The following is a 17027-nucleotide window of genomic DNA, read 5'->3' on the forward strand; positions in this document are numbered from 1 at the left end:
TCAAGTTTCTGAAGCCATTCATATAATTATTTAAAAAAACCAGAGCACATCTCCTGAATGGAATATTTTCTTCTCTTCCCCTCTTTGAAGAGTTGCTAATAGAAAAAAAATTAAAATATGACACAATTTTCTTAATGAATGTTATATTCATACTCCAGATATAAATCTGAACTCTTGAAATGTTAATTTGAAGTTAACTTTCTGATGAAGTGAAAAAATAGTGCACCAGCAATGAAAGATTTTATTTTTATTTTTTCACTATAAAACAAACATTAAAAATCTTGGTGCCAAAACACATCCAGGCCACTGTATGAATTTATAAGATTTGAGCCCAACATTTAATTTCTTTCTCAGATCACATTTTTAAATTCAAATCCAAGAACATCTAATAATCTGACAGCTATTAGCATAGATTTTCAGCATCACTACATTAACAAATAATAAAATCCTGTTTTTTTGTTACTTTTGATCAAAAGACAGCTTAATACAAACACAGATTAAACCATTGTCCTACCTCAGTTTTTGATTTTTATTGATACATTATGCATTTATTTGTTGAAAATATAGTGAAAGGTTTTGTTTTTAATAATATGGATTTTTCAAGAAACTGCTCTGCATGCTGTATAAACAATTTTCCATCATGAAGATGAAATGTGGTTCTCAAAAACTGAACTCTGGTAAAAAGGTTTGAGTTACAGCTTTAATTGAAGAAAACTTTACCATCTCCCAATTGACTATATTTTGTATTTGTGGTTGTACTTGAAAGAGCTTATTGTTTTTATCAGGGTTCTGCTTCTCATTCTTTCTCCACATTGTTACTGGAATGCATTGACCGCAAAAAGCATTTGACTGGTGGAAAATTAAAATTTTTCTGTTCTAATGTTTCTCTTTGTACAGTTTCAAGTCTAATCTGTCAGAAATGCTCAAACGAGATGGTCATAAAATCAAAATATTCACCTGTGCATGGGTGTAGTGTCTCCAAACGCTGTAGCTCTTTTGTACTTTGATCCATTTGTAGATAATTTCTAAATGTTTCTACTTGATTTTTTTTTTCAATAGCCTTTTATTTTTAAATTGCACTGAAAGTTCCTCTCTGTGTAAAAGACTTCAAGCATTCTCCATGGTGTCCTTTGAAATCACATGTATCAGTCCACCGTACGTGCTTGCTTTGTGGAAAAAAGAGAAATCGTTATAGATGGTATTTATGATAATTATGTGTGAGTGTAAATGTGGGAAAAATACATCTTTTATAACCAAATTAAATTTGATATTTTTCAAAAAATCTTTGTTTATGTTATTTTTATTCATATATCCGGCATTGGAATAATAGGCAACAGTCCTTCTGAGAAACAGTTATTCCCTAATTATTCATCCCCTTGCAAATTTATTTCAAAATTATTTTAATTAAAAAAATCAGTTATAGTTCAGTTTACTTAAATGACCCCAGTGCATTACACTTGGTTTATTATTCAAATTAGTTCAAAAAGTTTTCTGTCTAAGGAAACCCAGTGACTTAAAGCATTCACTGCTCCTGAATTAGGATGTAGCGATAGACAGCACTGTGTTGTCACATTGTGCTGCTGCTGACTTCACGGCAATCCTTCATACCAAACACCTGTTCAACTATGCCTCAGTCTGAAGTTTGGGAGTCATCTGTGTTTCAAAAGAGCAACAAAGAGCAGAAAAGAGTAAAAAGAAGAGACAGTATGACGATTGTTGCAAGTCACTTGAACTCTTCCCCTTTTTCATCTTTCCTACTCGACTGTTTGAGAGAGCATGTCGAGTGTCAGGAGTTCTCACAGCTGCTCTTAGAGAGCAACACAAACATTTGAGAGAACTCAAACAAAGACCAGAGAAGCTGTGATTTCTGAGAGGGAGCGAAATAAGAAGTTAGTTTAATGTAGATGCACGACTCATCCATGAATAGACAACAGGACATGAAGGAGAAAGTAGAGGTGAAACATGAAACTTGGCTGGAAAAGAGCTAATTCAGAAGTATCAATCTGATTATGCATTTAAACTGAGGACCATATCGTTGATTTGCCTAAATTTAGTAGTTGAGTTTTGTGTTGATTTCCTGCATTGATGAGTTTGTCTGATCAGTGTTACAGTGATTAGAGCTATTTGAAACCAAAATTATTTTGACAGCTGACCTTGAAGATGAGCATTCTTACAAACACATTTTTTGGTGATTTGCTCTTCAGGGAAAGAAACAAAATGCTCCCTTTGATTAGCTCATAATGAACACAGGCAGTCATACTCTTCAGCAGAGCAATTTATTCATCCTTTTCACTGATGAAGGACTTGATAGTCTGTTATTTTTAAAATAAAACTAAAAGAACTTTATAAAGTTGTTTCAGTCTATTCCCTTTATGTCTGTTGCACAAAGTTTATTTTAGTTTATTGCAATATATGACATCTTAAATAATACTGTCTTAATTGTCTGATCACAACAACCCTCTTCTGCACTACCTTGAACACAAACCACTGAAATGGCAGAAAAAAAGCTTAAGGTAGGACAACCTTAAAACATTCCTAATATAGAAATATGGGCTTTAACCATTAAAGCTGGATTCAGCCCTAGTGCCAAAACCTACACAGTACAAAGAATGAATAACTGTAATAGTGGCAAAAAGCCACGAGGGGGAGCCATTACAAGGATGTGTAAGGTATACTTCTACTACACCTATAGAGTCGGAGTTCTATAAAGAAGGGAATGTGTCATGAATTAAACACTTCAGATTAACAAACTAGTATTTATATTAAAAAGGCTGTAATTTTCTCTTAAAAATTAAAATGCAAAAATGTGCATTTCATACACTTAGATGTGGAAAATTAGCATAATGATTGGACAACAGTCCACAAATTATCTGGCATGTCTTGGTTTTGTAGCAGAAACAGTTAGTTTAAGGTTAAGCTGGTGGGCTGGCCACTTTATGATGATCATGTTGGTCTGGAATTAAAATAGTCTGTGCTTATCTGTGTGTTTGAGGTCAGTAATATGTTGAGAACAAAATCCTTTCAAGAGAACGTCCTCTCTGGTATCGCCCAGTCCATACCCCATGTTTGTGATATATTGGCCCAACAATGGGACATTGTCAGGACTTCTAATCAATAACTCACATAAAAACCATCTAACTGCTTACATTGGCTCATTCCCTCTCATTTTATAATTTTTTTCATCCATTGAGGTTGCAGTTTTCTGTTTTACTCACCTCTTTCTGGTTTTTGTTTCTGTTTTCAAGCATACAAGAACATTTTGATGAACCTGTGATTTTCCCCCCCCATTTCTGTATCTCTGTTTCTTGTATGTCCAGTTTTTAATCACACTAATCTGCTCTTGTGAACAATGATTGGAATGTGCAACCTTTGCAGCCTTCATGGTTAAATAAAACCCAACAGTTTCTCATAATAAATTACCTCACCTCTCAGGATGTGAAAAAGTGCCACAGTCTCACTCTTGTTAATGAGCATCCATCATTTTGAGTTGTAGTTTTAATGATAAATTGATGCAACAAATATCAAAACATGACACAGACCTTTCATTTTCCAATAAATAGCACAAAATCTGTACTTATCTTCCCGACCCTTAAGTTGCTGTTTCTTCTCAATCCTCTGGAGGGCAGCAGTGGTTTTCTTGTCAGGTACTAAAAGAGGTCTAGCAGTGAGGTAAAATCACACATGTAGTGACAAACCTACAGGTCTCTAAGTTATAGCAGCATGTATATAATTAGATGTCACAGACAGGAACACTGTGTCAGAAAAAAGACATTTCAAAAGGCCTGAACTTGAAAATAGTTATTCAGGCCCTTCTTTCTTCCTTTTCACATTCTCCTCGTCACACTGTGCATGTTTGTTTTTGCCATTTGCTCAGTGTGAATGTTGATTCATGCAACCTCAATCACTTCAATACCCCAGACTGTCTCAGCAGGGTTATGCTGAAACAATCATCCTTTTCTCACGGAAGTAAACCAGAAGGGAAATGAAATTGGAAAAACATCGGATGATTTTTGTTTTGTTGCCTTTTTGCTGTCCATCTTTCACTTCCCTCACATTCTCCTTAGTTCCCCCCAACCCCCTTATTTTTTCCTTTCAATCTGTCACCTCCTCTTCCTTCTCTGCTCGTCCTCACCCTTATTTTTTCCCCACTATCCAACAGATCTATATTGAGCTGTAAGTCTGAGGCGTCCCTGCGGGCCGATGGATGTTTAAAATTCTTCCTGGTTGTAACCTCTCTATCACTGGCTTTCTTCTTGCCCACCATGTCACCAGAGGGAGGCATAAGGAGACATCCATCTCCTGCTGGCCTTTCACAAAACCTCAAAGTGCCTGTTAAACACTCTTCGTCCATTTGACCCTCATGCTGTCAAAACCACAGCAGGGATCTTCCAGGTAAAATATTTTAATTTGACTTTGATATATGGACAGACCTTTTGAGACTGAGAGATTTCTTTTCAGGCATGTTGGCTTAAATTAATAGAAAACCTTTCTCAAGGATATGCTTCAACATAGTATATTTTGTGTATTTACAGTGCGCTTGGTTGAGAAACAAGTATGAAAGCAAAAAGGAAAAAAAGCGAAAAGTATAAAATTCAGACATATTCAAGACTACAATATGACCATCGCTTGATTTGTCATACAAAAATAACTTTTCAGTTCCTTCCCACAAGGAACCCCTGGAAGCGTCTGACAGAGTCAAATGTTTTTAACTTCAGTTCTCTCACGAAACACAAGTGTGGTGATGTTTGTGCCTGCCATTCATCGTCCCGAGTCGACACTCGTCTAGTCACCCTTTGTTTGGCCTCAGCTTGCTTCTGTAATTAAAAACAAGGCGACTGAGCGGAAATACACCACAGCGCGTGCCAATCACCTTTACCTGCTATTGTTCCCGTATCCACTATATCATCTCTCTTCTGCAGCTGAACTGAAAAACAAAAATAAAACCAACAAAAAAAAACCAAAAAAAAAAACACATCCAACCACCATACATATTCCACTTCTGGGGCATTTAAACATTTTTTGTCCAATATCTCCAGAAAATGCACACACGGCCTAAATCAGTTGATCAGTTTTTTTAGAAGAGGTTCTGGTGTGCAGAGACACCTTCAGTCATCTGTTCTAGTGTTAATAAAAGAAAGTCAAGAAAAGGAGGGTTGAATTTAGAGCTGAGTCAATATGGACAAAACAGTTTTCACAATATATATTTTTGAAGGATTTTGATATCTATGGTAAAATAGTTTCAAATTGACAATCCAGTTTTGAGATAGCAGCTGTTTCAATCCAAACTGACAGAAACAATTCAAAATTTATTGATAACTAATAAGGTTTATTTTTAACACATGATTGTCATAGGTATTATTGAACATTACTGAGTTCAGCTTAATGTAAAAAAATAAATCCTGTTCTTAATTAGGAATATATTAACATTCAAAACACTATAATGCTTTTCAAGGGTACACATGTTTCAGTGCAAGAATCAAGTACTGGAAATCAAGTTTATACCACTGACTGCAATATCTTCTTGAAAAAAGTGTTAAAATATTAGGTATTTTCTAAAATTGAGTTGCACATAGATGCTTTTTAAAAACCATTTCTGTGTATATGTTCAAAAATGCAATCATTGTTGAAAAAAATACAACAAAGTTAGTACCGTCTTCATAAGAAGCTCTATCATGGAATATCTTGGTTAGAAAAGCAACTTTAATGCTCTGACAAGCAACATCTTAAAACTTCATGATTTGTTTAAAGTCTGACTTAACTTGTGCACCTATCTATCAATCAAGTTATAGCACATTTCAGCAACAAGGCAGTTCAAAATACCTGACACCATGAAAATGAGCAAAAATACAAAGTCATAAAAGACATTTGTGTTTCAATAAACACGAAACAATGATTTAAAGCAGACCAGTTTTTAGAAGTGCTAGGATTGTAGCAACACATGTTCTGACTGTTTTGAACAAATGGCAACATATTTAATTGCAGTTAGTCATTTGTGAGGAGAAAAAATCATTGCAAACCTTAAAACATTAATTTTTATTTTAAACTGATCAATATATATATTGGAGTGCTGGTTAGTCCAGTCTTTGTAGCTCTTTTCTGTTCAACTCAAGTGTTTCTCTGGAGTTAGAATTTGAATGCTGGTAATGAGATTTCATACAGACAGAGAGCTGCAGGTGTTGCTTTTTCTTTTTTTATTGTTAAGGAGGAAAACACTGTGATTGCTAAGGAAACTCCAGATGAGTTGGATCAACAGAGAAATCCAAAAAGGTAATACCACAGTTCCACATGTTGTACACACATTAATTGGCAGCAAATTTAAAAATCACAGAATTAGCTGCATTCCATTGTCTGCACATCTACAGTTGCAGACTGTACATCAACAACAGGTGTCAGAATTTTTTTTTTTAAGAGACTCAAATACAAAACATTTAAATATGCTTTGGTCAGGATCCTTATTTGACACTTTAGATGAGATGCAAAAATATTCCCAATAAGTAACCCATTGCTATCTGAATTTTTCCACACGCCACTTCAGTGAGTGAATTTTGCAATAGTTAATGAATGAATGAGCCAGGAAAATGTGACTTAATCATAATCAACTGCTAGCTAGCTAGCAACAAAGTGCTTCCTTGGTTTCTCTGGAAAATACATATGCCACTATGGCCTTTATGTAAACATGATACTAATGCCCCATGTTTATATGCTTGCAACTAAAACAACATGTCGTCTAAGTTTCCTTTGATTCCATAAGCCCATATATATATATTTATTTGTTTATTTATTTATTTTCTTTTAAGGTGGTGGACAAGACTTTATTTTTCCATTGCCTCCATCACTGATGCATTTCACAGCAGGTAGCAGGAGGCAAACTACCTTTTCAATCCAGTACCCTGAGGGAAGGCTGCTGGAGAGATCGAGGACACATTTTTTTCTCCCTTAGAGGTATCCCGCAGGGGTCAAAAAACTGATGTTCAGCCGTGATCTGAAAAGAGCATTCATTCATCATCATTGGAGGAGTGTGAACTGAGGAAGTTGGGCCACAGGTCTCGCCTTGATGATTCATCTTTGGCTGAGACAGCTTGGAGTGGAAGGTGTCTGCAGAGTTTGGTTGAAGTGTGTTAAAACACCGGCCTTACTCTGGTTTGCTATGGTGTTAAGTCTTATTATAAAGGTGTGGCGACAGCTTTATGTTCAAAGACTAGACTCCAGCACTCCCCTGAGATCAGAGAATACTGAGGCAGTTTACAATGATTTTCACTCAGAGAGCTTCTTAAATTCTTATGACTGCTATAGACCCGGGTACTTGTTCTGTAATTAATCAGTTCGCATGATACCCACCATTTGCATGCATCACCATGAACAGGATGAAACGGAGCCCATCTTTACTTGATGGATTGATGGAAATTAATTTATCGCCATCTAGCTGATGGGCAGTAATAAGAGGTATTAAGAAATTATTAAGATGGAATATTGCTGTAGTTCACAATCCATCACTGAGCTGGATTACTGTCAGTAAAGGTCAATACATTTACTAATCACATGATGAAAGGATACAAAGACCACAAATGACTCGTGGATGTCAACCTTCAGGTAAAACATTCATGAGGTCAAATTTTCAGTGAACAGAATAACATGAGTGTAGCAATTATTTGCCAGTTTAGTGTTTACCTTTATATTTGCTTTAGTTTCCTCTCGTACATCTACCCCATTTTGAGCTTTACTGAGCTTCTTCTGTGTACATCTGCACTTCTGAGCCCGTTAGTGTATTCTTTCTTTCCTCTCACCCTATGCTGACCACATTACTTGGCTGCTCATGCTAAATCTGGATGTGCAAAAGTTTTCTTTTTAAGTGGAATAGCTCTTCTCCACCTTCTTCATGCCCTTGCTCAAGACGAGTCATTACTGCAAAGTACATGAGTGCATACAATCGCAGTTAAGTGTTGTATGCATTTATTAGACAAAACAGTAGGAATGTGTTTGTTGGATTTTCTATGCTGGTTTTCCAACTGCACCTTGTGCTACGATGGATTTTCCTCAAGTTTTCCTCAAAGTGTGCACGTAAGATGAATTTGTTCGATAGTTCTTATATACTTTGCTTTTGAAATAGTCCAATAACAAACTTGTGGTTGCCACCCTGCTTTTCATTTTGTATTAGGTGTTGTTAGCTCTGATATGGATAGGATCAAGTTTGTACGGTACCTAAAAGAAAGTGTTTTTTTCCCCCCTGCCACATAAGTTATGTATTAGTATGAAATACAGTATGCAAACTAAATGTACAGAGAGTTTATTCATTTATGTGTCGTAACCTACTATTTCAATCTATCAAATGAAAGTTTTCCTGGCATTAAGTAATGTGCTCTCAAACCTTTTCCAGTAATATGCTGCTATTTAAATCCATGACTTGGCAGAGCCACTACGAATAAATTACTGCAAATTTACAATGTGAATTTCTGTCGTGTATTTCCCAAATCTCTAACTGAGTTTTGGCTTCCACCAGTAGTCACTCAGGTAATTTATTAATCAGTTCAAACTGCTCCATGAGTCACAGCTTTCTATTTAATTTCATAAGTATTCACAGGATTTAGGGTCTCAACTTGTGTTATTCCAAATAAAATGACCTCCAAAACCCTCTGAGCCACCTGGCAACAGCTTTACATTCACTCCTGCAGCCAAGCAGAGCACTTCTGACCACCTCTCTATCATGTCTAATAGCACCGGCAGCAGGTTGCATGTCTGGAACAACAACTGAGATCTGGAGATATTCCCAGACTCAGTTGTCAGTGGCCTCTGCCACCGTCAGTTTTAATTGTAACTTCAAGCCAAAAATCATGGACAAACTACTCAAATTAAAACTCAATGGCTTCAAAATGCAGTCCGTGTATTGCCTTGGCATTGCAAGTCCCATTTGTGCAGTAAAATCCTGTCTTAGCTCCTGACTGCGGGTTTCTCAAAATTTTAGAGATCACCTAATGTCTTCCTTAAGTCACATATTTATTCTAATTAGCCTCTCCAGTCAGGTGAGAAAGTGTTTACTCACCTTGTATGTGTGTATCCTTAATGATGACACCTTGGCACTCTTGTCACCTTGTAATGATACAGGGTGCATGAGGTGTAATTGGCACATAATGCTAGTAGTTTGTTCAGACAACAGGTGCTTATTGGGAGAATAGTGGAGAGTGGAAAGGCTAGGAAAAGTCATACCAGGCTTATTAAGCAAGATACTTCTTAGAGTGATACAAAGCTCAGATCAATGTGCAGAACAAGAGTGACTGGATTCCACTCTATCATACTGTGACTGCGCATAGAATCAACTGTTTGGACACATAAGATAGCAGACAGATGGATAGACAAAATGTGTACAGAATGGGAATCAAAATGACTCTCCAGTTTTCCACATTCACCCCCTCTACGACTGTGTGGATGGAAAATCTGGAGCCTTTACCAATCACTTAAGGGCAAGTCTGTGAACAAAAATTTGGTAAGAAAGAGAGTGAAAGACTTTGCTGCTGTAATTTTACACATATTCAAATGATAAAACATCAAAATAGGCATTTTGGGTTAATGTTTATTTGTTAAATCCACTGCCATTGAGGAAACCACTCATCCTTCGACCTTGTGCGCGTTTCATTTGTTCCTCCCTCCTCACCCCTCCAACACTCCCACTCATATACCGGCAGATTATACCCACGTGGGTGTGCTTAATCTGACTGACTGTTTACTGATTTTCTATCATGGAAAGTCGTATCTGATGCTGCCCTGTGGTATCAGTCATCTGCCTCATTCCCAAAGGAAGAGCAAGAAACGGGACACAGCATTTAAAACTGATCCACTTGTGTCTGGGAGAAGATTTAGGTGGATGTGAAAGTGTAACAATTTTTATTTTTCCTTGTTTCATCCTTTGCAATCAGAGCGACTGACTCAACTGGACATCAGATGATGTTATGACTTCCATCCTGCACTTTCTTTTAAGCGTGTGCACACTGGAGCTCAGAGCAGAGAGTAACAAGAACTTGCAATTCTTTTAAAATGATGTTCAACGTTTCCCTCAGGTCACTTTTTCCAATTGTGGGAGTTCTTACAGCTATTAAAGGTGAGATAAAACAAAGCATTGTTTTGTGTCTATTTGTTTTAACAGATGTCCTTATTTTGAAGACAACCTGAGATGAAAACGTTTACTTAATGTAAAAATGTCTTGAAAGTGAAGGCTTCAGAAATGCTAATACTATTGTACATGCAAAGCAATGTTATTGAAAGTGTTTGTCTCCTAAGTGAGAACACTCAAACACAATGGAACATGCATTACATAGATTTTAGACTTTTTTTTTGATAACCACTCAAAGCATTTTTGCTGAAAATCCCATATCTGTGTCCTTATTTTATTGATTTATGCAGCTGTCAGGTTATGAATTCCTACTTTGCGTGGGTTTGTGGTTACAACCCATGGCCTCATCCCATTTTGTTATCCCTCTGTCTAAATGAAAGTGACAGCAGGCTCTCCAGTGTGCATCAGGAGGCTTCATCTGTGGGATTAAAGAGGCCTGGAGCTGAGGTTGCACAGCTGTTTCTCTGCTTGTTTAAAGACAACCTGCATCAATAGCTGTGAGGAAGCAGCAAGCTGGCGATCTCCATGTTCTAATGCTGATATATATTGTGAAAAGACTAATATTTGATTATCGTTATGCGTGAGATGTGTGTGTAATGTGTTCCCAGTGTGTGTTTAAGTAATAAGAAGCCCTTTGTGCATATTAAACTCACTAACTTTTAATGTAAATCACTCCATGAATTCCAACTAAGGCTCAGTAAGTAATCAGATCAATAAATGGTGCAACTATTGATTAGTAGCACTGTTTGTTTTCCCTATCATCATCTAGAGTTACAAATCAAAAGCTAAAACGAATGCTTTAACAATATTCATCTTTGCTTGCTTCATTCTATCAGTGTGGAGTTTAACTACTGTGTAAGGGTGTAATAAACCATGTGTTATATATTGAAACAGCTGGGTTTACAAGCCTGTAAACTCAGACACAACTCTCATGCTTTTTGGGGTGGAATAATGAGGGACCAGGCGACATTTTTATTAAACTAGACAGCACAAACATCTGGCGACAAAGAGTAGTTCTCAAATGTTTAATACAGCATTTGTTAAACTTTTTCTTTAAACACATTTCCTTTTTGATGTCCCAGTTGGTTTTATTCATGCAAATTAATGACAGCATGAAAAATGAAAAAAATGTTAAATTCATCTTCTAAAGTGCCAGATCAATTTATGGATTAAAAAGCTAATATTGCAGTAAGTTGTTTTTAAAAACAGGAATAGTGAATAATTCTGGGAGTGGACTGACAGAAGCCCACAATTTGGAAATCAAAACCTATTATTAATAATAAACATATGTAGTGATAAATAGGTTTGGTTTAATTTGATCTATCAGCAAATAGATATGGTTATCCTTTAGTCTGATCTGTAAATACAGTTGGTAATGATATTTTTTCCCTTTCAAATTTGACATAGGTTTTTTCAGGCTGGAGAATATTGTATTTACTTTCAAATACACCATAAAAGCCAGACAATTTACAATGTGTAAAATCTCTTGGGGAAAGAGATTTTGGTCATTTGTTTTCATTGTTGGAAAGTTTCTGTAATTTTCTTGCCAGTCTCTTTTTTCAGCTATTGTAGGGAAGAATACTGCGTTAAAAAACTGTTTACCAATCTTTGCCACTGTAGTTTGCTCTCGTTTTTTGATTTTTGTTTTTCATTCGAGAAACTATTGCTTTAACTATTTCAAACATTAGTTAATTGCAAACTCAACCCCTTTTGAGGTTTGCCTCACCACACACAATTATTGGATAATCAATTACTAGCTAAAAATCTTTGCTGTGAAATAATTTTCAGAAATTTTTTGTCCATGAGTCATCAGTGTGCATCACTGAGCTTTGTGTCTGACAGAAAGTATGTGTCTGGCCATGATACTTTCTCTACACATCTTATAACTGAAATTATTTGAAAAAAGCTTTTGTCACAGACTAAACTTGCTACTGAAATCAGTTGACACCTTCACAAAATAATAGTGTAGACTGTGATTTTCCCATTCTTTTCTAATTAATTCATGTACATTCTTTCATTTCAGTTGCAGGAAGTCAGAAAGCTGAAGATGCTGGAATACTCCCCAATCCTTCACCTATTTACCCGTCCATCAAATTTCAAATTTTCAATGCAGACCATGTGTTTCTGGGACAAGATACAGGGACCCCAAGCAACTCAAGTCTCAAAGTTCAGGCTCAGACATTTTTCATAAGCAGTCTGGGTGCTGGGTTCCTCCAGCCAGCTATCAAGGCTTCTTTTGGCCCCTTGGCTGTAGATGCCACCATTCCTCCTGATCTCCTCCTTAGCGGAAGAAAAATCCTTGCAGTTCTTTTGGTCCGTCAGGTTCGATCCTCACACCCATTTGTCAAGATTCTTTTCCACATGCCCACAGAAAGCAATATCACTTTCAGGCAAGAAATGACGGACTCTTATGGAGATAATGAGGCTAAGGCCAAGGATGATGCTCACTGTGTGACAGCCTATGCCTTTTGGGAGACGAAAGAAGTCAGAGGAGCTTGTCTGGTTTCTCCAGGTGGATTCTGTGTTGCTCAGCTTAAGCCAGAACCATCTTGGTTCAGCTCAGGAAGCAGATCTGGAAGCTCGAGTCGGGAAGCAGAAAAAACTGAAGCAATGAAAGACCTTCGGGGAAATCTTGTGGAGATCTACTTTCAGAGCAGAAGGGACCAGACTGGCCAGTGTGCTCCACAAGACAGCCTGCAAAGGGTGGGAGTGGGAAGAGGGAGAGACTCTGGGGGATCCGGAACACCTCTGCGAAGGATCGGAAGTGTCTCTCTTATCAAAACACAATCAGGCAACCCTACTTTCCTTAGGCTTAGGCTGGGAGGTGCTGTGATGATCCAAACGTCTTCCAAACCCTTAAAGAATGAAGATGTGGGAACTTTTTACATCTTCCTGGCTAGTACATCTACGCTGGAAAATTTTACTTTGAGGTGAGAGATTGTCTGTGGTGTGCCTTTGTTGAGATGCTTTTCAGGAATCATACTAATATTTGCCCAACTGGAGAGCTATTACTTTTAACATAGAACAGGGGTCTGCAACTCCAGACCAGTTCTGCTTCAACACACCTCAATCAAAAGGCTGAGTTATTTGCTTGGCTAGTCAGTGAGTTTTGCAAAGGCCTTGTCAAATATCATTCATTTCAGTCAGGTGTGTTGGAGTAGGTATGCGTCCAAAAATTGCAGGACAATGGCACTCAATAATTAGAGCTGCATACCCTCTGCATAAATGTACTGAACTTACAAACAGCTTTTACCAATCATTTGACCACTTCACTTTATAGTAAAGTCACATTCACCAATTTGCACTCACACATGCACACCCATTTATACACTCATACACAGACAGGTATCTTGGGGTTAAGTGCCTTGCTCAGGGGCACATACTGGCAAATCAAACCTACAACCTTCTGATCACAAGACGACTACTTTATGCACAGAGCCACAGTTGCTCTGTGGGTGTCTGACAATTAGAGGTTGTGGTAAAGCATCAGATTTTCCAAGTTCTAACATCAAAGTATTCTTTGGAAAGAGCACAAACACAACATTTTTATGGTGTATGTATTTACACATAACTTTGGGCTGTACAATATCAGAAAAAAACTCATCAATAATACTGTTGAGTGTCTCGATATTATGATTTGTGGTAAAGAAGCATTCCTTGATGATTGCCTGTCCTTTCTCTACTCACCCATCCTCTGAATTGTAGCTTGTTACTGTCTGGTTTTCATATTCAAATTTTATGGGCAAGGTGGAATTGAGGGTTGTTGACAGTATCTTGGAGAAGCTGACATTATATGGGGTTGAAATTTAACATGACTATTTGTCTCTTACTTAGGACGGACCTTAGTATGTTTATCCACAATGGATAGGATAAGCCCTTATAATGTGCTAAATGTGAGTTTGGGACAGGTAAACAGAACTTTTCTCTGTGCTATTTATAGTAAAGATCAAAGTTATGTTTTACTTTTTTATTAAATGAATGACAATATTAATTGTGCTGGTAATTTCGAAAATGTATCCACAGATGATCCATTTGTTTACTGTCTTGATCAAAGTTAAACAAATGTGTTAGATATACGTTCTTACTACTTGCACAATTTTAAATATTGCTGTGGCTGTTCTGGATCAAAATATCAACACAAGTGCCCTTATGATTAAAGTAAAGCTCTAAGGTCAAGTCGCAGACTCTTGAAGAAAAGCCTTTATGTAGTGCTTAAGAAGCAAATTGGATTTGCAGACTGCAACATTCTGCGTCATTGATAGTAGACAATTAAATGGGACATTTCTTTACTTTTCATTTGAAGGTACATAAATTACATAGTCACAGTTAAGCGCTTTGATAAGTCCAAATAAGCAATAACCTAGCTTTTTAAAGGCAACTCACAAGTGGTTAGAATTAAGTATCATTGATGGAAATCATAATAATCACTGTTCTGTAAATCCAGCCATACAGAGACAAGAGCTTAGAGGGAATTACATGGAAATTTATTGTTTATGAAATACGTGAAATAGAAGAAACCAAGCAAGTGTAAGGGGGATGTATAGTACACTTGAGCATATTCATGAGGGATAAGCTCCATGCATTTAAACGATTACTTAAGGCACTTAAATACTTATGAAGTCCACCATCAAGGCCATGCGGTAATATGCATGAATGCTAGAGTGACTTGTGTTGTCTGCCAGTTACTGGCTGCATAAATTGTCTGACATATCCTTGCTTCTGCATCGTCACACTTAGTGGGGGAGTTATGAAGATCACTCTTCCATAAACAGTGAAATAATTGGCAAATGATTCACTGGTTTTCATATCTCAACATCCCACGAACATTTCAACAAGGTTTTGTGGTTATTTGACTTCATAAATAATGCATCTGTTTAATGGAGCAGCAAAACAAATAACTAATCTTCCTAACTCCTCTGGGTAAAATTGAGCTTCTTATAAAAGCAGCCCTGTCACTGAGGAAAAACACACAGTTCAGTCTGTTCCCAAACTTTTTCTGAGCTTTTTTTCTAAGTTGTAAATCACCAGGCAGGTTGGGCTACCATCCTGTTCATCAAAATGCAAAAGATAAATAAAATGGTCTATCCAGTTTCATAAACATTTGAATGGCAAATAAAGTCTAATAAAGCCTGAATAATTTTAAATTAATTTCATTAATCAGCTTAAAATAACACCTGCAATAATATATATTAAAAGATATGCAGGTGTGGAGAGTATGCTGCTGGTTGTTTGCATATTTGACAGTTAGGCTTTAATGAGTTTTTCTTAGGTTGACAAGTCTTTCAAAACTGCGACAGACTGGCGACTTGTCCAGGGTGAACCCCGCCTCCCACCCGGAACACAGCTGAAGATAAACACCAGCAACCCTCCCGACCCCATTAGGGACGAAGGGTATTTAGAAAATGGATGGAGGGATGGATGGAAGTCTTTCAAAACTATAGGAAGAAATATAAAAATGAGGAAGCGCGATTGTTCCATCTTCTCCACTGCAACATGATGGAACAGTGTGAACTTATATCTTTGGTTTCTATCTAAGTTTTAATTGCTTTGCTTTGTTGATACTTCTTCTCAAATGAACAATTTGTCTTCGTATTTGTAGAAGCAAGAAGTTTGAAGATATGACTCACTGATTTGGCTTTTCCCACAAGTGTACAAACTTTTCCAGCATAATAAATCTGACTCAAAGCTATTTGGAATCTTAAGAGGATAGCCATGGTTGTTGTGAAACCTTAATGTCCAACAACAGTTGGTTCTACATAATTTATTGCAATCATAAATTAAGTGTAAATTCTTAAGGTAAACATCACCTTATGCCATAATTACAGGTAGACACAAATGATTCGAAAGAAATGATTTCAATTCTATATATATATATATATATATATATAAAAAAGCTTTATTTTTTCATTTCTGATATGGTCAGAAATGTTAACACTTTCAGGATTTTCTTTTCCTATTTCTCTTTTCAAAGTTTTCTTTTTTGTCATCACACCAAAAATTAATTTGCTGTGCTCACTGCAAACACATTGGGCAATAATAATTGTCTTTGTAAAACACTGTATTCACTGAGCAACACGTATTTGACACAAAACACAAACTTCAAAAAATTATATTTCTGAACACATAGCTACTTTCCATGCTGAACAATGGGTCCTGCTAAATTTTATAGTTTTTTTTCTCTGCTTCAACATGAGATATTTTTCATTTTCTTCTAAGAAAAGAATTCTTACAAATTACTGTGCTTTAATTTGTATTCTCATTTTGTCCACATTTTACAACTGTCCAAGTTTTAAAGAGAAGTTGCAATGCCTGTACAGCGAGCTTTGTGTTTTCTGTTTCTACTCTGGTTAATTGTTTTCTCTGAAAACAATTTCCAGTCTAATCCTACAGTCCTACAGTTTAGTGATATCATGCATCAGCCCTGGTGCAACACAGTATTTTCCTGCAGAATCCAGGCACACAGAAAAAAATTTTAAGATCTGTGGACCATAATCCAGAACTCACATGCATATAAGCTTTTCTACATCTCTTCTTGAATATTGTTCTCATATGGCAAACAGATACATTCATCACACAAATGCAGACTGAGTGACTTAAATGCAGCTCTATTTGCCTTTTTGAAAATAACTGAATAAGATTCTCTCACTGAGGAGTCAACATCTGCTGTTGCATTGGCTATTTGCAAGGCTTTGCAGCCACTTCACCTGAAATTCCCCAAATTTGTTTTGTCGACTGAAATGCTGAAAATCCTCCAGTTAGGTCAGTAATTTCAGTCTGTGTTTCTGGCGCCCTGCCACATGCAGCATGCATTGGGACAAGACGAGCCTGCTGAGCTCTGCAACTAAGTCCGACTGAAGGTTAGCTCTGAGGAGCTTGGCAGTGATTGATTCCTCCTACGAGAAATCCCTGCCTTACTTCACTCTTT

General features: G+C 36.8%; 1 protein-coding gene across 1 annotated transcript in view; it reads left to right on the top strand.

The window, feature by feature from the left end:
* Window positions 1–9973: 9973 nt before the first annotated feature.
* The window catches only part of si:dkey-1d7.3 (transmembrane protein 132D), a 28201-nt gene continuing 21147 nt past the window's right edge, over window positions 9974–17027 (top strand). The window contains exons 1-2 of the mRNA XM_044144505.1: window positions 9974–10090; window positions 12126–13032. Coding sequence (XP_044000440.1) covers window positions 10027–10090; window positions 12126–13032 — 971 coding nt within the window. The 5' untranslated portion in view covers window positions 9974–10026. The remainder of the gene's footprint in view (window positions 10091–12125; window positions 13033–17027) is intronic.

Source organism: Gambusia affinis, linkage group LG17 (assembly GCF_019740435.1).
Source record: "Gambusia affinis linkage group LG17, SWU_Gaff_1.0, whole genome shotgun sequence".
In the NCBI taxonomy this organism is placed as follows: Eukaryota; Metazoa; Chordata; class Actinopteri; order Cyprinodontiformes; family Poeciliidae; genus Gambusia; species Gambusia affinis.